Genomic DNA, 25,317 nt, shown 5'->3' with positions numbered 1-25,317 from the left:
TAGGAAATAGTAGGTGGAGCTTAGAATAAAAAACATTCCTGATTGAAAAGCAAGTCTTCAAGTAACATGTTACCCTAAAGTGCCCAGTTGTTGATCCTGCTGCAGACCTATACAGGCATAAGGACAGTGAAGACAGACGAGAACAGCTTGCTGTGCTTTTCCTTTGTTTCCAGAAAAGATAGACACACAGTTGAGTGTTTATTGGCCAGGTCTTTGGGTTTAGCAGTACAGGAGCAGAACCACCTGAGGGACGAAGACACGTAGACAACTACAGGTACTCTGAGCCTTCCCGACATCACCCCCACCCCCCAACCCCCCCCAAAACCTGCCACCATCCAGGGTTACATCATCTCACACCCCACAATACCCTGTAATTCAACTAAACCCCAACCACATTGTGCCGTGTAATCCACTAAACCAACCAATAAAAGAAAAGACTGACAGCTACCTATGATCAGGATGTTCTTTCAGGTTCAGGGCGAGCAAAAAAGTATCAAAGGCAGAAATTACACTGAAACAAATCACAATAAAACCAACATAAAAAAGGTGAAAGAGGATAAATTGATTAGTAGGTATAAGAGGTTTGTGCTTTTGGCTGTGTACAATATACCGAGCCCCTGCCTGACATAAAAAAAGGTGAGTTTATGCACTTTGGACATGCAAGTGGCACAATTCAGTGATACTCCATGTTTCTCCATGACTGTTGGTGATATAAAGTGCAATGAGAGAGCTTCTACGCAGATTCTGATCAGTCAAATGTGTGTTTTTATTTTCTTTTTATTCGTGTGCATGCTGTGTGCGTGCACGGCCACTCCTGATGTGGACATGAGGTGAAGTTGAACTGTAGTTAACCGTTTCAGGATGTGATGGATGTTCTCTGCCCCAGGCCACACTTTTCTTTCCCTTCCCCTTGTGTGCTTGACTTTTGTTAAATGATTTTTTTTTTTAAAAAAAAAAAAACAACATCATCATAAAGCAAAGAAATTAAAAAAAAAAAAAGGCAAAAAGAGAAAACCATCACATAAACATTGCTCTACATTCTCCACATCAGAGCCAAAGATCACACTTCCTGTTTTACCAGCTCGGCAATGATTATCCTAATGTTTCATCCTCATAGGCACGGCTGACTTGTTGTTTTGTAATTCATGCTTAATTTAATGAGAGTCCAGCCTGTTTTACACTCAACAAGCCTTTTTGTCACAACGGTGGCATCTGTCCATAGTGGCCACTGGATGCTCCTTCAGATGAGAGTGTTGAAATATTAAATGAGAGATTAATGTTTCTTTTTTTTATCTTCCAGGAGGATGTAAAGACCAGTAAATATGTCTTGCTTTGATATAGTAGTTGGGAAAGAGCATGTGAGGAACTATTATATATACATCCGAGTCCTCTGAGATGTTTATATGCTTTACTGCTGCTGTGTGTGTTGTCCACGTAAGCAGTCTCAAAGTGTTGAGTTCTTCGCTTCCTCGCATGACAAACACTGTAGTGTGTTGTAGCCGATGAATGAGCTGAACTACACGTACGTAACATTTCTGTCTAGCTGTTAAAAAAAGGAAGTGTGTGAAAGATGAAGGAGTGGAGCGGTAAGCGTGAGGAGGAATAAGGGAGGACGTGGAATGTTTTGGGGCTGTTCAGGAACCTTCTTCAACGTCTGTGGTTCCCACTCCGTTTCCTCAACCAGCTCCTGGTCCAGGTTTTCTGAACGACTGTCTCATTGTGTTTGTATAGTTTCCCTTTATCTCCATCCCATTTTCACCAGCCACAGCTGTCTCTCTTTTTGTCAGTGAAAGCACACGAGTGTTCACTTGATACTGAGATGATTGGTGTGAGTGTGTGTCAAACAAAGAGGATTTGGATTATGATGAGCCTCCTGCTGATGTCCATTTGTGTTCGCTCTGATTCATACACATGTGGAGTCTGTATTTTCTCTCTCTCTCCCTCTCTCTCTCTCCTTCTTTACCTCTCCTTCTCCTACCCCCTCCATCACCCTCCTCCCCCTCTTCCATCAGATCTACATCAGGGTGCATTTGCCCTTCAGTCTCTCAGCGCGGGACTGCTTCCCTGAGCGCTTTCCGTCAATGTTGAGGCTCATGTTCCTCTTCTTGTCCAGGTTGAGGAGCTCCTGGAAGAGCTCGGTGACGTTGTGGTTGGTCTTGGCTGACGTCTCCATGAAGGCGCACTTCCACTGGTTGGCCTGGGCCTCTCCATCCTTTGTCTCCACCTCTCTCTGGGTTTCATCGCTCTTGTTTCCAACAAGCATGATGGGGATGGCCTCGACGTTACCTTTTATAGCTAAAACCTGCAGAAAATCAAGTTACAAAATGAGATTCTTTAAAATGTGTTTTATTACTAATTAATGCCATCATTATGCTCTATAGTTGTTATTATTATTATTATTATTATTATTATCAAATACTCAACATTTCAGGTTACCCCATTTAAACTCCAGATGACCCCACATGGGGTCCTGACCTCAAGTTTGAAAAATACTGCAATAGAGTGAAAGTTTGACCTAAATGGCAATAAAAATAAGATAAGAGTTAGTCATCTACCAAGTTTATTCCTGTTTGGCAACATGTTATACATTGTAAACAATATTGTCAATTGATAATTTTATAGACTAATGATGAGAAGAGCACAACTAGAGCTTTATACATCTAAGTCTGTCAAGTTCTCAAGTGTGATTCAGATTTTAACACCAGTAATGACGAGCACGGACCCATTTTTAGTCACTTAAGGTGGAGCCATGCTTCTTTTAGAGGTGCATAATTTAATATTCCAGCACATACAGATGCTGTTCTCCCTGTTGCACAGACAGGAAAAATCTGAAAGTCAACCAATCAGAAATCGTGACTATGGGAAATAAAAACGCAGAAGGGATTTGTTGTATCGCTGTACACCAGTGCAGGATAAGTCAGTATAAACAATAACTTAAGTGAATAAATCTATTTGATCTGAAGTGAGTGAAAAATGTGTATTAATTTTAGCAGGAGAGATAACATGAACTGACTTTATTTTGCATGTGTGAGGAATATCTTTGTATTTCTAGATTGAATGATCTCCTTCAAATAACAAACCAACGTGGACACGTTAACAGTAAATCACATCCGCATCAGGCCTGTTTCTCACTTTGTTCAACCGCTCACAGTGGTTAAATACAGCCCCACATCCCAAGTATGTCCCTGTGGATGGTTAGCACCTTCTATAGCAGCTCTGTCACTGTTAACGTGCGAGCGTGAGAGTGAATGTGATTAACACTGTACGGCTTTGAGACTTCCAATGAAGTCACTAAATAAATGAAACTTCTTTAACTACTGCTTTTACCTATATTCCTGCATTACAATCCTTAGTTGTTTTTTTTTTATTTTATCATCTTTCAAAAGAAAATTTTATAATTTTTTATAAAAATGCTTTTTTTCATGTAAAAATTTTAACAAATAATTTATTAATTAAACTCTAGATTTCAACTATACTAACTACAGCTTTCACCTAAATTCCTAAATTACAATACTCGGGTGTTTTTAAAAAAAATATCTTTAAAAAAAAAAAATGTTTATCTTAAAATGTTTTATAATAGAAAATAAAAAAATGCCTTTATTCTTGTAAAAAAAAATTATCAAGTCATTTATTAATTAAACTATATTTCAACTACTAACTATGGCTTTCACTTAAATTCCTAAATTACAATCCTCAGTTTTTTTTTTTAATTATCTTAAAAAAGTTAATCCTAAATTGTTTAATAATGAAAAAAATGTTTTTTTTTTCCATATAAAAATTTCAACAAATCCTTTTTAAAATAAACTCTAGATTTCATACTGCTTTCTCCTAAATTCCTAATTTACAATCCTCAGTTTTTTTTATTATCTTTAAAACATATTATCCTAATTATTATTATTTAACAAATCATTTATTAGTTAAACTCTCGATTTCAACAACTAACTACAACTTTCACCTCCATTCCTGAATTACAATCCTCAGTTTTTCAATTTATATCCAAAATTGTTTTATAATTAAAATAAACAGCTTTTTTTCCATGTAAAGATGTTAACAAATAATGTATTAATTAAACTCTAGATTTCAAAATAATCATCTCAATTGTAATAAATGAATGAGTTATTTTCCTTTTTCATATTCAAATCTTTAACATCCTTTTTTAAAAGTGTTTTAAGTGAATACTCAATAATGATACAAAATGCATTATTAGTAATGAAACGTTATATTTGTTGCGTTTTTTCCTTTAAAAAGTCAATTATAGTTTGACAATCATATAGTTTCAAGGATTTTGATACAAACCTAAGTGTAAATAGTGTAAAATCAGAAATACACATAATTTCATGTTGAAAACAGATCATGGAGCTCAGTTAAAGCCACAGCACAGAACGAACTGGAACAGCTCACAGTTGATCGATAAATAAAGCACACTCACGCACTCCTCTCTCTCTCTTCATTCTACACTTTCACCTCTAATCAGTCCCTCCATCTGCAAACACACACAAAGGCAGCCCACCTGTTGGTAAATAGGCTTGAGCTCCTCCAGGGACTGTTTGCTGGTGATGGAGTAGACCAGGATGAAGGCGTGGCCTTTGGAGATGGACAGGCGCTGCATGGCAGGGAACTGGTGGCTACCTGTTGTGTCTGTGATCTGAAGAGTGCACACACTCTTGTCACAGGCTGATCACCTGTCGGGTAGGTGTCCTCCACCGTGGGGATGTAGGTGGTCCCTGAAGGTTGCCTTTCACAAAGCGCAGAACCAGGGAGCTCTTCCCCACACCTCCAGCCCCGAACACCACCACACGATAGTCGTTACTCTGCTCCGGCATCGTGCTCCCTCAGACTAAAGACACTGTGACACCTGGGAGAGGGAAATAGAAGAAATGCGTGGTTTCTGTTAATCATGTACCCCCTTTGCACTTTCGTCAAATCATGTGTACCGTCTCCTAATGTCATATGCTTTTTTATATGTGGAACAGTGGGCTCTCATAAACCCCTTAATGTGTCTCAAACCATTGGTTTCCTAAGGCTTAATCTACAAATTAAAAACAATATGTGCAAAAGTGTAAATTATTTAAAAAGAATATATAATGCAACTTATATGTGATTACTTCAATAATAAATAAATAGGGTCTTCTTTGTAAAATTTTGCTTATTATTGTCTCCTATTGTCAGAAGTGTGACAAAATGGCCTCTACAGCATAAAATAACCCTGTTTAAATAAATTACAAAAAAATATAGTAATTTATTAGGCAATATTACTGGTAGTTTGTGGTGAATTTCCTCTAAAAAAAAAAAGCCTAGAAAAATGACTAGGAACATTTCCCAACAGTTTTTGAATCATTTGTTAAATCTGACCGAGTACCCCCTGCAATGTGCTCATGCACCCCTAAGGGTACACGTACCCCAGCTTGGGAATGACTGTACTACACATGGTACCCATTCATCAGCACAGCTGGTGACAACTTTGAAAAATAACTACAGCGGTGAATCCAAACACAAAGGTGTTAAACATTTGTGGCGTGTAACAAAGAACATAATGCACAGGGTTTTTTTTTAGACTATGAATGCACAAGAAAAACAGCCAACCTTTATTCCCTTTAGACCTCTCATGTTCTACTTGTTCCTATGGCTACATTCAGTGGAACACACAATAAATGTATCATAAAAGAAGCAACAGCACACGATTCATTAACATTCAAATAGATTAATAATAATAATGTAAGCGTGAGGTTTAAATTCACTATTATTTAACCTTGGTTCATGCGTTTTTTAAATGACCCATGCTGCACTTCCTACTGTATCGTGTTACATATCAACAAGTGATGCACAATTTTATCGATGAGTTATCTTATCGGCTGATATTGGCTTTAGAATTACGTATTGGAAAATGAAAATAAAAAAACTAAGTACATATATAAATAACCCATATAATAACAGGCTTTTATTCCTTGATCAACCTATAATAGGGATGTAACGATTAATCGTAAGGCAGTTAAAAATCGATTCATAGGTATCACGATTCACATCGATACTGTGAAAATTGAATCGCAGTACTTTTTTTAGTGTCCAGAAGTGTTGGCGGCGGGCGGAATCTGCTAATACTTTCTGTCTGGCCGCCTTCTACTTTTAAACATGTTCATAAATGATTCCTTACCCCTTTAGCACCAAAAAATATCTGCAATATTACGTGAATATCTGTAAAAGTCACGTTTTTCTATTCGCTCTGTCTGCTAGCATAGCATCTCTTCTTCACTGGAAGATATCTGCATGCCAACCAACCACTGGGTTACCAGCGCCATCTGCTGGTCCAAACAATATCTGACCTAAATACAGTGAAATGACTGTTTTTTTTTTTTTTTAAGTCCAATTGTTAAGGCACAAAATACATGTTCAGTTGCACTTTTAAAAAGAACTATTATGCAGTTTTGCATTGTTTACTATAGAACCAGAATTTAAATTATAGGCTTTTCTTCATTTGTATTACTCCTTTATTTATTTCATTCAAGATTTATTTTTAGTTAAATTGCATTGTTTTGAATAGTTTATCAAGGGATTCTTTCATTTTGTAAAATAAATCGTGAGAGAATGGTATCGTGAACCCAGTATCGCGAATCGTATCGGGAGTTGAGTGAATCGTTACATCCCTAACCTTTAATAGACATCATAATTGTAGACGCCCCATCGCCCGTGGAGAGGCGTGACTAAGTGCCTCCATCTTGTGTGTGGAGCAGACGGCCGGAGTGTTTGTAAATCAATAGAGGTAGGAGGTACTAAACTATCTCAAAGTAAAAATATTCTATCTCTGAATACACAGATTTTCAAACGGTTTGATTTTCCTTATAAAAAAGATATATCACAGAATGCTTAGATTTTGTAAAAGTGCTGTTTTTGCCGCTCAAATACAAAATATAAATAGGTAGTAATTGTTTTAAGTAGGAGAGGCTGCAGGGATCTTGACTGTTTTGTTTAAAAACAATTGTCACGAATAAATATAACATGTTTTTACATCACGTAAGTTAAAGATGTTTTCTTATTTTGCACGAAGAATGATTACTGATGTTACATCATTTTCAGCTTTGTCTTACATCTGCATTTACAAGCCAGCGACACAAGAGTCTGCAGAAGAATTCTGTTTGATAATTCCACAGAAACTATATGATGATGATAGATGATAAGATATTGGCATGTTGGATATCGGTCAAAAATCCAATATCGTGCATCTCTAATGTCAACATTTATAAGATCCCTGTGATGTGATGTAGCTAATGTAATAAACCTAAATATTCTAATAGTATATGTAATATACAAAACTGAAAGTCACGCTGAATCAGTTCTGATTTGCCATCCCAACTCATCGTGTCTTCTGTGCAAGTTTCTTTTTTTTTCCAGTACTTGTGTTTGTTCTTTCCAAAGCCGCAGAACAAAATGTAAGTTTCACTAGAGTTCAGTAAAAGTGTTAGCGTGATTTTCTTTAGTGCGCTGATCATTTTAGTGATCAGATGGACTTTTACATGACATTACTGCCATGTTTATTGTAACTGTAGCTTCTGCCACCTGCGTGAGCCGCCAATCAAAGCCTGCAGCTCTGTTGATCTAATGCTGTCATTGTGTACGTGTGTCCATTTAGTGCCTTTGAATGAGTCCAGATTACATCAGCTGCATTATTCATCTGCTCTAGTCCTCGTCTTGTTTTAGGCCTGATAATAAGATACGGCTTCACTGTGTGATTGTGCTGCTCTTTAATGCTGCAGCTGTAATGAAAGAGTCAATACTATATGGAATAAGAAGATTTCTGTCCCATTGATCGTTGGGCACCTGTAATTGCATTGCCTGACTCTGTATAATCCCAGTCAAGGAGTTGATGATAAATGCAGATTCAGGAGTGGCTCTTGAAATGTATAGTCAGCATCTAGCTTCTAAGTAGTTTATGTGCAGAAGTTTTCTTTTATTATTTTTTTAAACTGTAGTAACAGGAGGCTGGGTTAGGTACATATTTTCATTGACAATTACGTTTTCAATTACCCATGTTCAAATTACAATTCAATTATGATTACAGTGACTGACATTTTTTTCCAATTACAGTTAAATTCCAATTTTTTTTATCCTCAGAAAGTCAATTACAATTACATTCTCAATTACAATTAATCACAATCACTCTAATTAAAGTGAACCTTCCTCTTGTGTTAGCGTTCTGTTAGCATCTCTTATGATAACAGGTCCTAAACCAGCTGTAAAATACACTAAAAGCAAATATCTATCATCTAATTTCTTTCCTATCTATTGATTACCTTGTTAGTTTTCCTAATCAATGAAAATATAGGTTTTTAATATTTATGGTGTGAACATGTGAGCCTTTTTTGTGTCAGTATACCCCTCAATTTAATTGTTTACATTTTTAATGGTCAAATGTGGGAGAAAAAAAACTGTACATAGAACCGTAACATGGTCAGTTTTGCATTAAATTATAATTGACAAGTCAATTATCTCAACTCAATTACAATTCAATTACGACTGCGACAGCAACATGTTTTTAAAATTACAATTGCAATTATATTCACACCATAATTGTAATTAATGATCAATTCCGCGATTACAATTATAATTGACCCCAACCCTGATAGGAGGATGGACTGTCAGGTAACACAGGTAGCAGATTAAAGTTGCTATAGAAATATCACGATGGGGCAAAACTGTTATAAATGTCAACATGTTTGGAAGCGGAGGTCATCTGCTCTGAGATTTAAAGGCCCCATGTTATGATAAATCAACTTTTAGTGCTTTAATAAACATCATAAAAGTGCTATTGAGCTTCATACACATGCCCAAAGTGTTTTTTTCATTGATTCCCTCAATTGTTAGTTAGAGGGTGATTTGCTCCTTTCTCACTGCAGGGCGAGTCCAAACACCTCGCTATTATTTGATGACACGTTCCCACTTTGATGATGAATTTGACGCGGCACTGAGCTGGAGAAGCCGCGCCTCCAGGAAGCTCTCTGCCGTGATTGATATGTAGACACGCCCACAAAGGTGAGCATGGCAGTGTCCTTCGCCCAGTGATATGTATGTATTTTCTACAGTCTATGTATGTACCGGTGGGTGGGAGGAGGGCGGGCCGTCCTCTGGCCCTACGTCACCGTGCGGGGAGGAGAAACTCAGTGTCCTGTCTATAGACACGCCCATTCATGAATATGCATAAGTCGGCCACAAATCAGCCTGCTTGTGTAGAGTTGTTCAGAAAGTGACTTTTCAGAGGCTAAAATTCTGAAAAAAGTTTGGGAAAATAAACCTAAAATACTATGTTTTTGGGGTTCTTAGAACAAATGAAGATGGGTGAAAAATAGCACGATATGGCACCTTTAATCATGTTTTCAGTCACACTAAAGAATTGTGGCATGAGATGCTGAAGCTGCTGCACACTGATTTCTGCTTAGACCTGCTTTATGTGAAACACGAGCACACACACACACACACACACACACACACACACACACACACAGGGTGTACAGTCTGTACAAATCTAAACCGTAAAAATTCCTCCCTCGTGGTGGAAGAATGAGCCTCAAAAGGACATCTATCATTACGCTTTTGCTTCCGACGAAGACGTCTTCTTTGCAGTCAACATATTTGTACTGGCAGTGGATCCAGTGACGAAGTGACGTCTATGTGGAAGGTGTTGTTTGCAGTGACAAACCCACAGAGGACGATCATGCAGCTCGGCTCTACAGTTCAGCAGTAGAGAGATTTTTCTATCTTTTATTGCATATTTTGGGGGGTTCACAATGCAGCTGGTTTACAGCCAATGATCCCACAAGGATTTCACAGAGCAGCATTTAGCATAACAGCATATACTGTATATCAGATATAATGATAGATGGGGATTGTTGCAGAGCAGAAGGTAACAGATTACGGGGTACTCATGTTACTGTAATTTAGTTGTTTTTATTGTACTTTTTTGAGTACATTTTTAAATCAGTCATTTTACCTGTACTCAAGTACTTTTTAAAAGAAGTAAAGGGATTTGTTAAATTTCTACAACCCAACCATTACTGAGTAAATTAGAATTTTTTGGTGATTATTTTTTATTTCCATTTCCATAATCCATATGTTCTTCGTCGTTCCATTTCTGATCAAAGCCCAGCCACTGTCTTCAGTTTAGGTTGAGGTTTCTACCTATTATGTTGTTACCCACATCATGGCACTGTTTAGAGTTCATAAATGTAGCTATACTTAGAGCCTGACAATATTTTATTTTTTTAAAATAATTGTACATTTTCACAAACCTTTTATTTTATACAGATGCCTTTGTGGAAAATAAATAAAATTCCAATTGTGCAAGCTCTCGTCTCTTCCTTTTCAATTTTATACATGAGATGTTTACTGTATGCAACGGAACCCTGGCAAGATTTGATACCAAAAATAAACATGGGGGGTGAAAGTAACTAGTAACTTTTTCTTTCAGTACTATTTATTTGAGCTAATTTTTATTAGCACTTGAGTATTTTATGTATGACTTACTAAGTTGTATTTGTACCTGAGTAGGATATGTTTACACCTCTGGATTTTTGCGTTTACCATGTTAAGTGTGTAACTTGGTGCTTAAGGTAATTGTTTCCTTTGCTGTGTTTGTCTTAATGTCTTGATATCTGCTCTTCCCACCATGATTAGAGTCACTGGTTTTACGTTCATTAGTATCCAGGTTGTATTTAACCTGGTGCACAGGCTAATTATCTTTGCTATACGCACACTTCTGTTTGTGTAAGGTCGCCCTGTTTATCACAATCTCTTTCTGTTTTCTAACATTGCATTTAGTCTGTGTGTCGTACACTAAAAAGCCAGTTTTGTTTTTTTGTCTCTCTTCATTTAAGTCTCTATCCTTCTGATTTGGGTAAACATGTTTCCCACAGAACACAAAATGATGGTCAATATTAGACTTTACAAGATGCCCGGAAGCTAGACTCTAAATGAAAGCTGAACTAATAGCTTAGGCCCATGTAAATATTTGCTAATACTTTTGCTATACCAAGTCAATTATCATCTTTTCATTATGTCAGTGTTTCCATTAGCACTGGTAATGCTGCGTCCAGTTGAAATAGGAAACCACTTTTTCAGTTACAACATTTATAGGTTTGGTCTCAAGTATGAAACGTTTTTTTTTTTTTTTTCAGATTTTCAGTTCTGGAAGATAAATACTTTTGAGCAACAAAGTTGAAGCTTAATCTTTAAATGCTATAATAAGAAGTAACATGAAAATGTTAGTTTTGCAGCAATTTGTGACCTTCAAACCAAATAAAAGTTACCAATAAAGATCAAAGTATGAGATTTATGGGAAAGATGAGATAATGTTCAAAAAATGCTTTAAAAAAACAATGATTTTTAGATTATCTTCTAAACTCTTTACCTAAACATAATAATATTAGTTTAAAGCTGATAAATGATAGCTTTAGGCTTAAAAAAAAAAAAAAAACACTTTAAATTAGCCAATATTGCTTTTATAAAACTACAAAATGTTTCAGAAAACCTGAAAACTTTACCAACACAACCACATTTTTAGCATTTAACTGAAAATACTTCACACCACAACAACAAAAATCTAGTCGATATTAACGGCACACTCCAAAGTACAACTAAATACAAATAACTAGCTTTAAAACATGAAATACAATACAGTAATCATTCCTTTAAAATGATTCCATTACATATCAAATCACGAAATCTCATTTAAAATGATAAACTCAGCATTACACCCAAAAATGTTAGCTTTTAACTACTAACAATAAAATAAACTACTAGCTACATACATTGTGTATCAACAACAATAATCAGCATAAACAAACTGTGTACACAAACCTTTTTTTGTTTTCATTGCAATAAATTGTCTAAATTTGCACAATTATAATGAGTAAATCTAAATTTTCCTGTCTTTTCTTATTGGAGCAACAGAAAATTGTAACTAAAGCGTCATAATCGTCAAAAATAAAACTACTAAAAAGCCTTTATTGTAATGGTCATGTTTCAACAAAGCATGGCCCTGGTTTTCCAAAAGCATCTATACTTTAAACACTTTCAGCAGCCAATCATTGCTTTTGTCATAACTGTCTACTATTAGTTTGTGCCCCGAAACAAGTTTTTTACTTCTGATACCATGCTTAATATCAGCCCGAAACAAAATCTGCATGAATCAAATGACATTTATTTTTAATCTGTCGTCATTAAATGCAATTTTTTTTTTTTTTTGCTGATATTGGGGCGAAGTCTGATATCAATATCGGATAGTCACGCTTAACAAGTTGGGCGACCGTGGCTCAGGTGGTAGAGGGGTCGTCTTCTGATCAAGCTTGGGGGTTCCATCTCAGTCTATACCTGTCGAAGTGTCCTTGGGCAAGACACTGAACCCTAAGTTGCTCCCAGTGGTTGACCAGCGCCTTGCATGGCAGCTCAGTCCCATTGGTGTGTGAATGAGCTTAAAGCGCTTTGGGACTATTTCAGTGTTGGGACAAAGCGCTATACAAATCAAGTCCATTTACTTTTAGGTAGTGGTGAAGAATTTGACTTCTATCATTTAAAATTGATCAGGCACACAGTCAATGTAAGTAGAACTGTGCTTTCGATTATCCATGCAGGAGCTCCTGTTTGTGCAGTCTGGGTAGCTGTGGTTTAATCATAATCTTTTTGCTCATCCGTCTGCCTCTCTTTCTGTGGTTGGTTGACTCTGGGCGTCTTTCTGCTGTCCCGCTGCTCTCTGTCTCTCACTGACTCCTCATGCTGTTAGATCAATAAATGAAGCCTGCTGTGCTTTAATCAATGGGGCTCGTCTCCCTGGGTTCTCTCTCCCCCACTCTGTTACGTTTCCATGCCTGATGCATTTTTCATTCGTCAATTTAGAGTTTACCTTGGAGAAAATGAAGCGGGTGAATTCAGGCCCTGCTAAAATTAGCATCATCCCTCCCTCCGTTAGCACACGCAGGTGCTGCTACCTCGCTTTGGCACATATACTTTCTGCTGCTACACCATTTGTCCTTGACACCCAGCCTTTGTGATTGATGTCTCTCCTCCCAAACGCAAGCTGTCTTTCTATTTCCTGCGCTCCTCTTCGTTGTGTTTTGTTTTTTTCTTAAATGAGAGGACTGCAACTCCCTAATGAATTAATGGTATGCTCTAAATGCTTCTGTGGCACTGCAGCCAATCTCCATTAGCAGACAGCGCTGGCAAAAATCCATCCTCTTTTGTCTCTTTTCAGTCACTAAAATACAGATGCACGCACTTCTCGGCTATTTGACAGAGCAAGCAAGGAAATGTCACCTTTAGCCAAAATATGCACATAATTTCCCTCATAAGAGCCTCTTAAGCAGCCGCACAAAGGAAGCGCATTAACCAACATCAAACAAAATGCCATTCAACAGATCAAGAGCATGATTAAAAAGACAGCCACCGAGCAGTGCCATGATACCTTGTAGACAACAGGTTTCACTGGAATGCTGTGGATGTTTTTTTTTTTTTTTTTAAATCCTTCTGTCATATTTTGGTGTCTGTAATAAACAGACGCTGCCAATCAGAACAACTGCACAGAGTTTCTGTTAGCCACTCAGCAGGAGTCTAAAGCCATCATTTGAGGAGACGAGCTGGAAAATCCATGATTCTATGATTCTAATTCCATGATGCTTGTAGAGGTTTTTTATCCATCACTCAAACCTGATACAACACGCTGAAGTAATTCTAGCATAAAAAATCTTTGTTTCAAATGTATTTGAGATGCAGGATACCCAGGCATGATTTTTCATTTACAAATATAAACCTATCAGTATGATTAATAATTAGTACTCTGCAGAAAAAACCGAGATGCACAACATTGTTGCTTCTTTATATGATGCTGTGCTTTCTGAAATCTGAGCTCCTTTTTTTCTAAGATTAGACTGCTTAAATGCAGATTCATTGTAACTGAGATGTTTATGCATGCATTATTATTTAACCTTTAATGACCATGAAGACTTTGGAGGAAGCAGTCCTGACAGTGAGAGGCAGTGACGTGCGGTGAGCACTAGGGTTGGGTAGGCAGGGCGTTGCAAATCGAGACCACCAATGTCAACACCAATGACAATTTCATATGTTTCTGCTGGCAAGTGTTAATTCAATTCAATTCAACTTTATTTGTATAGCGCAATTTACAACAAAGTAAAAATATAAAATTCATATTAAAAAAAAAACCCAACAAGAGCCACACGAACAAGCATTTAGCCATCTAACAAAATCAACATCGTAAAACACCATTAAACAAACAAACAATTATTTAACATAGCCTCCATACTCTCCCAACAAGATATATCTCATGACATGGCAGCACATCCGTTGTTTATGTTGGAAACACAGAAACATGGAGAAAATGACAACAACAACAACTCGGAAAAGCCTCAGTGAGGCGCATCCACAAAGCCAAGTACGACCAATTTTCTGACCTTACCTTTGCTGAAGGTCTGGTAGCTCAGGTGTTGGTCTCCCATCTAATAAAAGCTGTCGTTTTTCTTCAAAATACAATTTATTTATCATCTCTAGTGCTGTCATCCTGCCTGTAGTGTTATCCCGCCCACTCGCTAGAGAACATAGCAGCTGTAGCGGACACGCTGTATCAATTCACTAATGCACTGTGAACGTACGAATAGCATTTAGCATAACACGGATACGTGCAAAGGCAGTGTAGAGAGCTGCCTTTTTACGTGAATGGTTTTCATTTTGGGGAACTGACTACGCATGCGCAAACACATAAAAACATGCTATGGGGCCAGAGGCAGAGCAGCAATGTGCCTTTGGGAGGGGGTGTGGCCTCCTCCTGCCTTACAGCAGAGTGAGACTGTGCAGCGTCTCTGCCGTACCAGAAAATAGCGATGTTTAGTCATTTGGATTATGAAAAACACAATTACTGACACTTTCAAACGCATAGGTACTGTAGGTTATCAAAAATTGAAAAATAAATAATTCATAATTATATTATCATTAAAACAAATAATGAAAATATCAATTCACCCTTGGGTAGGCACTGCCTACCTTGCCTACCCTGACTGCACGTCACTGGTGAGAGGGTAGGTAGGTATATCAAAAATTCCAAATAAAACTCAATACAAAGTATTCTAGATGTCTTATTAGTGCTGTAAAAACACAATATTGCATATATTGATACTGATCGGGGGTTTATGGTATCTCACAGGTGATTGTCATTGACAACAAGCTACTTTACAGCAGTAGATAAAAGACTTTGGGATCCAGTCTCATACTTAACTAACAAATGTCATAATTTTCTTGTCAGTGGTTTGTATCCATTGCAGAGTGGCTAACTGGTTTAATGTGTGGGCCATAACTGTCTGATTATAGTCAAAGATGTCCAAAGGTGTAGTAAAGCAAATGTTTTCCTTCTATTTTATTATTAATTCAGAATAGACGTTTGTCCAAAGACTTGTCCTCCAAATTTAGTCCAATTTTATCCACCAGGGTACAGAATATTAAGAACACTACTTTTCACTTTATACTGACTCCGAGGGGATATTCTGATTCCGAGAAGTTATACTGACTCCGAGGGGTTGTTATACTCAGGGTTATACTGACTTTCTGAGTCTGGGGGGTTCAGCTTATGCATCTTCACTTGCATTTTCACTGGGAAATGCAGTTTGTCTATTTAAATTTTATTATTTTTGCTTTAAAATGCTTAATAGACCAACCAAAATGTTTATTGGGTCCCTGGAAATCCAGTAATAATCTAAATACTATTCCTGTCACTAAATGTCAGTTGGGCTTGGGAGCACAACATTCTATGTTGTTTTGATGAAAACACTTCAGATATGTATCATATAATCCATTTTGCAAAACTAGTTTTAAGATTATTATTATCAGAAATGAAAAGAAAAGGGTCAAAATTACTCCAAAACATCATTTCACCCATTTTCCTTTCTAGCACATTTTGCAAATTTTATGAACATCAATAAACAAAAGTAATGTAATTAAAATAAGTTTAACTACTGGTTTATAACTGAATCTGTGAGCGCATTGAGATTATTTCAACACGACGTGTGATCTTGCCTCTCATCCCCATTAATCCATACTATGATTGACCAGCACACCTCTGTACATGCCAGGAGCCTGTCAGCTACACTGTACTACAGATTGCAATACTGTGGTCTTGGCTTAGCGGCTAATCGTCAAGCTTAACCCTCCTATGTGCTCGAGGCCCGCTCTGCATTGACCCAATTCCCAGGACTTAAGTTACCAACAGTCTCTCTGAGTACGGCACATTGAAGCCCTCCGATAGCCCTCACACGTCCTTTTGACACACCAACACTGTAGCCATGGAAACGAATGGTCAAAATCACACATTCAGCGGTCCATGGCAAGTTCGTTCTTTGTTGAAAAGAATGTTGTGAGAGATCCGTCATGGCACAGAAGGTTGAACGACACAGTGCAATCTGACATGTAATGTCGTTCTCTGATACAGTAGAACAGCTCAGCCAGCATTATGAAGTCCATGTTAGCAGTGTGTAATAGTAATACCACAAGGCAGCAAAGCCAGCCAGTTAACGGACAAATGGCTGCAAGGAGAAGATAATATGTTATCACAAATCTGTAGATTAATTTAAATTACAGTTACGTCTTCAATTATCCACCTTCAATTACAACTCAATTATTGACATGCGTTTTTTCCAATTACAATTAAATTACAATTATTACTTTTTCCCTGAAAGTCAATTGCAAATACGTTCTCGATTACTAAAGTTCAATCACAATTACTGAGCCTTTAATAAATAAGCCCATAAAACTTAATTTTCCTCTTGTGTTAGCTTTCTGTTAGCATCTCTTATGATAACGGGTCAGTTTGAACCATGTCTTAAATCAGCTGTAAAATACATTAAAAAATATTATCTAATTAGTTTTTCATCTCTTTGTTACCTTGTTAGACTTTCTAATCAATGAAAATATTTCTGTTAATATTTTTGGTGTGGACGTCTGAGCTTTTTTTCTGTCAGTTTACCCTTAGATTTAATTACATTGTAAATGACAATTTTTATAGAATTTTCATGCCAATTACTATTACAAAGTCAATTATCTGAACTCAAATACAATTAAATTACAATTACAACAGCAAAATGTTTTTTTCAAATACGATTACTCTGAATGCTCTTGTTTAGGGCGACCGAGGCTCAGGTGGTAGATGGGTCATCCACCAGTAGCTCCCAATGGTTGGCAGCTTTGTTCCATTGGTGTGGGAATGAGAGTGTGAGTGGGTGAATGAGCTGTTATTGTGGAGCTCATTGGTACTACCTTGGTGGTTATAAATATATATACATCAAGTCCATTTATGATTTAACAAATCGCCTCAACCTTAAAACATAGCTTTGTTCAAGGCTATGATACCATCAATAGCTTGTTCTAAACTGTAATTGTCTGTTTGCAGCACCTTGAAAGATCTGAGGTGATTTGTGTCTTTACACACTCAAACACTAAAGTCTTAGTACAACCAGGCAATCCCCAGGTGTCTCTGTCTGGCCACGCTTTAAGACTCAGATAATATGTCAGCCCTGCAGTGCAGCACACACAAAGACACCATGCTGATAATACCAGGATTTCATCAAGGGAAAGATAAAACAAACAAAACACCATTGCTGTGTCAAAAAAAAAAAACATGCATCGTGTAGCAATGTTGTGTTTTCACCAAAAAGCATTTTTAGACACTTCTTCAGACTGACGCAGAGATTACACACCAGAAGTCTGTCCCCAGTGCCAGATGGTGTCAGAGCTGGTAGTTTTTTGGATCCACTCCATGGTTTCCGACAGGCAAGACCAACTCAGCACAGCTTTCTTTTAAATTCCTCTCAATCCAGGACCGTAAACCCACACAGATGGTAAAAAAGTAGCCACAAGAGAGGCCACAGCTGACTGCTTGAGAGGCTGCTACAATGAAACTAGATCCTCGTCTTCTAGATCAGTGTTTCTCAAATGGGGGTACGTGTACCCCGAGGAGTACGCGATGGTAATACAGGGGGTACTTGAGAGAGAGCGAGAGAGAGAGAGAGAGAGAGGGGGGAAAATTAATTAATAAAGTGTCAGTGTTTGTCCCACACTAGGTGCGAGATGACCAGAAATGATAAAAACTGTAGAAATAAATCTATTCAGGAGGCACTATATCAGTGTTTTTCAACCTTGGGGTCAGGAACCCATGTTGGGTTGTTTGCTTTTTCTGAAAAATTAAAATAGACTTTTGAAATTTTGTAAATATCATTATTTTTCTTTTTTTATATTAAAACAACATACTATACTATACTATACTATACTATACTATACTATACTATACTATACTATACTATACTATACTATACTATACTATTTGTGAATCTATAGTTCAACTAAAATGCAATAAAATAATATATATCTGAGCTCAAACATGATCAAAAACTTATTCTAGAAAAAAAAAAAATACAAATATATCTTTGGAGTCGCCAGAAATGGGGTCATGATTAGGAGTGTGACAATATCTTGAAACGGCAATATATCGCAATACTTTTTCGCACGATCGATTATCGATATGTTTGCGCTAAGTATCAATTTTTAAAATTATATATATATATATATATATATATATATATATATATATATTTATTTATTTTTTTATTATTATTATTGTTATTTATTTTAGATTTATTTTATAATTTTCAAAACCTTTTCTGCCTTTTCACTAAAATGTGCAGGTATGTCTTCACACAAATTGTTATCACTGTTTGTTGAAGGAACCAATACATTGTTTACTGGAATATTGCACTATAATGGTGTCACTGTTAAGAAAGATCCTATTATTTGTTTACAGAAAACACTATTGGAGATACTTATTCATTTACATTGGTATGTTGACACCTATTTACAGAAATGTTGCACTAAAATAGTGTCACTGTTCTTAGGACACTTTTTCAATTTATTGTCTTTCAGAGACATAAAATAAAAATTGTATTTTTTCACTTAATCTTTTTTTCTTTGTTATGTCATAGATTATCGTAGATTGATTTCTGACCAATATATCGATAATCGCAGTATCGCCATATTGTGAGATAATCATTATCTTGAACCCAGAGGTTCTCACTCCTATGATCCAAAAAAGGTTGGGAACCACTGCATTAAATACTGTTTCTTTCCACTTATTCACAAAATGGGATTCTTTAAAATGTTTATTATCACTCGTTCATTCCATCATTTTGTTCAACAGTTGTTTTAAAATTGTAAATAGTTTTCTAAGCAAAATATTATTGTCGGACAAAAGGGGGTACTTGGATTCAGAAATAAGAGAAAGGGGTACTTGAGCCAAAAAATGTTGAGAACCACTGTTCAAGATCAATTAATTTTCAATCTTTAAAAAATTATTTTTTAAACCATGTGTGACATTTTTCCTTGAATAAATGAAGCTGAATTTTAAAAAATATATATGTATCAGAAGACCTGGGCAGCCATCCTAGTTTGTGATTTAGTTCTACACAAAGACCACGTACAGTAAACCCTGCCTGGTGCCATGCATAATAAAGCCATATGGACCTGTGATGTCATCAGAATATTTTTAAAAAAAAAACACTTTAACATTGATCTGCTGCAGTATTAAAGCAGATGTGATGTAGTGTGTAATTCAGAGGTACTCAATAGAGATGGGGCACTTGACTGGAGTTGTGCTGTCAAAGCGCGAGACAGATTTAAACATCATGAAGGGATGGCATTGAGCTCTTTCTATCAATAGAACATATCTGGTGTGTTCAAGGCCTTTGGTGCACTTCTGTCAGACTCAAAGATGAATCCCAATTTCACGCATTTCAAATGAAGACCTCAAAATCCACCATGAATGAAGCTTAGTGCAGCTGCAGCACTTACAGGTATGTGGGAGAAAAAACCTGAATGGAAAAAAAGACAGATTTTGTTTTTCTGTCATTCATTCAGAAGTAATTTGTTGTTGTTTTGTCCTCATTCAGCACAGCTACGCAGGCACAGCCTTTAATCCTTGGATCAACAGCAAATCAATATTTTTGGAGCTTGTTGTTCTCAAAATACTAATTCCTTTATACACATTTTTAATCAACTGCTAACACCCATCAACATCATCGCTCTGCTTTGGTGTGTGTGTGTGTGTAAGTCGAGGGTGTTGTGAGGTCACACATGAGTCCCTGATTTGTAGTTCATACATCATCCTAATGCTGCTTTGCCTCTAAAGGTGCATTTCCAAAATGCACACAGCTATCGAGCTACGCTCTCAAGTGACACGAGAGAAAACCAAACTCCTGACAAACTCTGTCAGACTCCGCCTCGATGGGTGGAGCTTTATTCTTTACAAAACACTGCGTATTGTCATAGTTCCTGTGGAGCCAAGAAGGAAGACCCTACGAATAGAATTCCTTCAAGAGTCCGTGATTTACTAGCTAACTTCAGCCAGCAGAGAATCAGACGCTCACTGAGCTCTTCTTCTCTGCTTCATTGTCTACTACCAAATGGCAGAGTTGGAACTGTTATCCCCTGCGGTCATAGATTATTTTTCGGGTCGCAACTGTTTTTTATCTTCTTTCGGTAGAAAAATAAAGAGGTTAACATCAACATAGTTAACTTTTCCTGAATATTTAGGGGAACCAAAAGGCAGCGCAAATTGGCATTTTGACCGAAAAAGCTGCTAAATGATCTCAAATGCAGGCTGAACGCTTCACTTCAATAGAAAACAATGGGATGTTTACAGGCAAATGGGGTGTGTGACGTCATCAATCACGTGATTTCAAGATGGCGGAATACAACACAATACTTTAAAATGGTAAATTAGTCCCATTTTTAAAAGTTAATAAAACAAATATGGTGTAAAATAATGAGTTTTGTTAGGGATAGATCTTCTAATAACAACACTTCAAAGATTTTAGGCCCCATTTGTAAAAACAGTGGAGAATCCCATTAAATTGGTTTCTGTCTTCTGCCTCTTTCCCGCCATTGATTTCCTTCTTCTTCCAAGTAATGGTGGTGGGAGAAAAATAGGTGCACGTGAACCTTATCGAGCTAATGCGTCTACATGTGCTATTAGCTTGATTGTTAATCCCATCACCTTATATGTTAATCGACTTATGGATTGTCCAATTCCAGTCGAACTAACCTGTTTACATCTTTAAAAATGTATTCATTTTTCTCAATCTGCATGCAAACCACACTTTAGGTGACACTGGCACAGCTCTACTTGATTTATGTGTGTTTTGTGTGGGCACACGTTCCTGAAGAGTACGTGAGCAGATTACAGAGGGTACATGCAAGCATTTATCATTTATTTTCTATTAATCACATACATTTCCTAGTCATTTTTAAATTGTTTTTTTAAATAAACTCCCTGGAGATGCAAAAGCCAACAGGTTAAAATGGCTCAAATTTATTTTTAATTTTTAAAATGGTTTCGATTGTACAGAAGAGGATTAGGGCCAATTTTGATGAAGAAAATATTTTTAGGCAAATCAAGAATAAAGTCTAAATGTCAAGAATAAAGTGAATTGCCCCTCGTCAACCTTAGACTTTTATCACGTTATTGAATTTTGAGTTCATTTTCAAAGTTTTGATTTAATCTTGTTTTTTGACTTTAATCTCAACATTATATTTCAACTTCATTCTTGAAATTTCAACCCCAATCTCGGCATTTCAACTTTATTCTTGATTTGCCCAGAATTATTTTCTCCATCAAAATTGGCCCTAATCCTCTTCCGTATAATTCCTATAGTTAGTGTCGCTTAAAATTAGCATTGAGGGGAAGCTGCTAACACATAAACTGCATATTAAAAATATGAGGGGGCACATAAAACAAAAAAAAAGACATAAACCACTGATCTATGAAGTACAAAGAAAACAATGCATTATGTTATGTAGTTTTGTATCAATAATATTGTTACACCAGCAAAATGAAAATAAAAAGTTCCATTTGTCCCACATCAGTGTGAAGTGTTCTTCTTATGAAACTGCACTGTGACTATTGAAGACAGACAGGTGGGCTGGACACGCACACACACACACACACACACACACACTCTGGATTTAGAAGCAAGCATCTATCATCTTCTCCTTTTTTCAAGAAAGTAACACATTACAAGTACTCATGTTACTGTAATTGAGTTGCTTTTATGGGTTTTAAACCAGTAATTTTACTTGTACATTTAAAAAAATTAAAGTAATTAGTTAAATGTTTACTGTTACTGACTAAGTTATTGTTTTTTTTTTTGGTTTTTAAATGATCAACGGACATCGTGCAACTACAAAAAATAAAATGAACAATCAAATGCATCACATCATAGCCCACCAAGCAGATTAAATGTAGTGCACAGTGCCAAAACAGCATTGAATGGAAGTTATTTTCCCAGTTTTAGAGTTCATAAAATGAACTCATTGGTGTTATTTTGTTTAAAAAAAAAAAAAAAAAAATTTAAAGTTTAAACATGAGATGTTTACTACATGCAAGGGAACCATGGCAACATTTATTACCAAAAATAAACGTGGAGGGTGAAAGTAACTAGTAACGTGTACTTTGAGTACTATGTAATCAGGCTACTTTTTACTTGCACTTGTACTTGAGTGCAATTTAAATCAAGTAACAGTACTTCTACTTGAGTAGGATACATCAGTTTACAGATCTGCCCCCCAACCCCCACCCACACACGCACACACACACACGCACACAATGGGAGTGTACAGTGCATACAGGAAGTTGAGTCACATACATAGGCAAACACACTCACACGCACGCACGCACGCACGCACACCCATCAGCGGTGCTTTTGCATGTCATCGTGACTGTCCTCCTCCTGCTCTCTCACCACCAGACGTGGAGCAGCGCAGATGGTGGATTAACCCTGACATTTGCCACTCACACCGGCCTTTATATGCGTCACGCTGGCGTCATTATTATATAGTCAGTGTATAGTTTAATGTGGACGCGCGTCTTCGCCTCGGCTGTAGTCAGGAACAGTCCGCGGGGCGTGTGCGTGCGTGCGTGCGCGCGCGCGTGGTTCTGGAGGAGGAGGGAGAGGGAAGATTGAGGGGGGGGGGGGGGGGGGGGGTTCCACATATTTTGGTGCGCAGCGCCATTACAGAGCAAACCCTGCTCGGTCCATTCATAAATACCAGAGGATCGCCATCTCACCGCGGTGCCATCATCATCATCATCATCATCATCATCATCATCATCATCTCACTCCCCACATACGGCAGCTCTCCTCACTCCAATATGGCTGTGCACACAATCCACCAGACTGATGTTTCAGATGAATGTGTGATAGGAAGCCAGACAGGTTTAATAAAGCGGCATAACATGGGGGACGCGAACCAACCGTGCCGATCCGTGCGCCATCGGGCATGAGGCGCGGGCGGATGAGCGCGGTCCGTGAGTACCGTCCGTTATCTATAACAATCCCGAGCAGCTTCTCCGTTACCTGATCGTGTGGAGCGGATCCGCCTCAGGCTGTCCTTGGTTCAGGAGGATGACAGAACCAGCGCCGGGAGCCAGTCCTTAGAGCATCTTAGGTGGTTCATGTAGAGCTCATGTCGTCCGATTCCCACCGACACCAGTAGCAGCAGCAGCAGCAGCAGCACAGACACTGTGTCAGTCAGTCTGTCTGTCAGTCTGTCTGTGCCTCTCTCTTTCTTTTCCTCTCTCTCTCTCTCACTCTCTCACTCACAGGAGGGGAGGCTCCTCCTCTGTCAACCCTCTCATTCACAGCCGCCCAAACATCTAGAATAACACACTTCACTGCTCTGCGCTCACAATGATGGGTTGGACATTATTTCGTTAATCCATCATATGCACTTCAGATTTACAAAAAAAAAAAAAAGAAGCAATAAATTGTCATTAAATTAAATTAGAAATGGATTGAGAGGCAATATTTCCCTGAAGCAGCTCGTTTTTTTTTGTTGTAATTCTTTAAATCCTGATCATAGGACGTGTGTCAGGAGTGTTAAACATACATATGGAAGCCATTTCCGGTGCGTCACAGGGTCTAGTACTCCTGTTTAGCCATATATGGTGATATTACGAAAGTGTTTATAGTCGTGGTCATAAAAATGCAGCAAATGATCCTCATTCACACAATGAAGCTCGTGATAGAAAACAAGAAACGGTACAGATTCATATACAGTTTTAAAAATAGGCTCTGAATACAGGGATAAATGCTGTACAGTATTTCAAGTAAAAAAATAAAAATAAAAAAAGGCTATGTATCAGGGTTGGGGTCAATTACATTTTTCAGTTACAATTATCTTTTTCAATTACATGTTCAATTAAAATTCAATTACGATTACATTGACAAGCATTTCTTCCTATTACAATAAAATTACAATTATTTTTTTATCATCAGGAAGTCAATTACAATTAATCACAATTGCTTAGCCTGAAATAAATAATATAAAAGAGAACCTTCCTCTTGTGTTGGCTTTTTGTTAGCATCTCTAATGATAACTTACCTAAATCAGCTGTAAAATAGACTAAAAACAAATATCTATTATCTAATTTAATCTCTATCTATTGGTCACCATGTTAGGCTTCCTAATCAATGAAACCATAGGTTTTAATATTTTTGGTGTGGGCGTCTGAGCCTTTTTTTGTGTGTCAATTTCAATTTTTTTTTAAATTGTAAATTGTGGGAAAGCTTGTTATGAAACATATTTTAGTAATTGTTTACATAGAACTGTAACATGGTTCCCCAGTATTGCGTTAAATTACAATTGCCTTTTGTATAGAATTGTCAGGGCAACCAAATACAATTACAAACTGTATCTTTTGCATTCACATAAAGCTGTCTCCATCCAGTTTATTATTGGCCACGCGCACCGATTATCATTTGGTTACATATACAAATGGAACATTTAGAAGGTTTAATAAGCCTACTTCTGTGTGACATATTTTAATCAAGAGTGGATTGTTTTAGAGTGAATTTTTATAGGTAAAGGTCTCCATTAGGTTTGGTCGCTGCGTGATCAGCACCACGGACAGCGACCCGACTGTCTCCTCGTGCTGTGTGAAATGCATCACTTCCTGTGAGTGTTCGTAACATGCATGCATGTCGCCTATTGGTGAAAAACAGCAGGCAGTGAGTGAATGGAAACTTAATGACGTGATGACAGAGAAGAGCTGAATGTAACATCAACGGTTCCTGTTCCTCTCATCACACACCCATTAGTCCACAGTTAGGAGTGAATATGAGATGAAATGTAGGTCATTTCTTTTTTAAAAAAAAAAAAAAAAAGACAGTTTACACGTGAACACGCGTGTCTTTAGTGCTGGTTCGAGGCTGCTTTTGGAGTCGTGCTGTT

At 37.3% G+C, this 25,317-nt stretch overlaps 1 protein-coding gene across 1 annotated transcript; it reads right to left on the bottom strand.

The window, feature by feature from the left end:
- Nucleotides 1-340: 340 nt before the first annotated feature.
- On the bottom strand, nucleotides 341-23,699 carry LOC114456719 (GTP-binding protein Di-Ras1-like). Its single transcript, XM_028438676.1, is given in 5 exon segments — nucleotides 341-2,302; nucleotides 4,511-4,687; nucleotides 4,690-4,722; nucleotides 4,725-4,855; nucleotides 23,442-23,699. Coding segments are annotated over 4 exon segments (597 nt in total). The 5' UTR covers nucleotides 4,824-4,855; nucleotides 23,442-23,699; the 3' UTR covers nucleotides 341-2,014.
- Between the last annotated feature and the right edge of the window lie 1,618 nt (nucleotides 23,700-25,317).

The sequence above is a fragment of the Gouania willdenowi genome, chromosome 22, assembly GCF_900634775.1.
Source record: "Gouania willdenowi chromosome 22, fGouWil2.1, whole genome shotgun sequence".
Taxonomy (NCBI): Eukaryota; Metazoa; Chordata; class Actinopteri; order Blenniiformes; family Gobiesocidae; genus Gouania; species Gouania willdenowi.
Note: the sequence above shows the minus strand (reverse complement) of the source record. Positions and strands in the feature narration are given on the sequence as shown.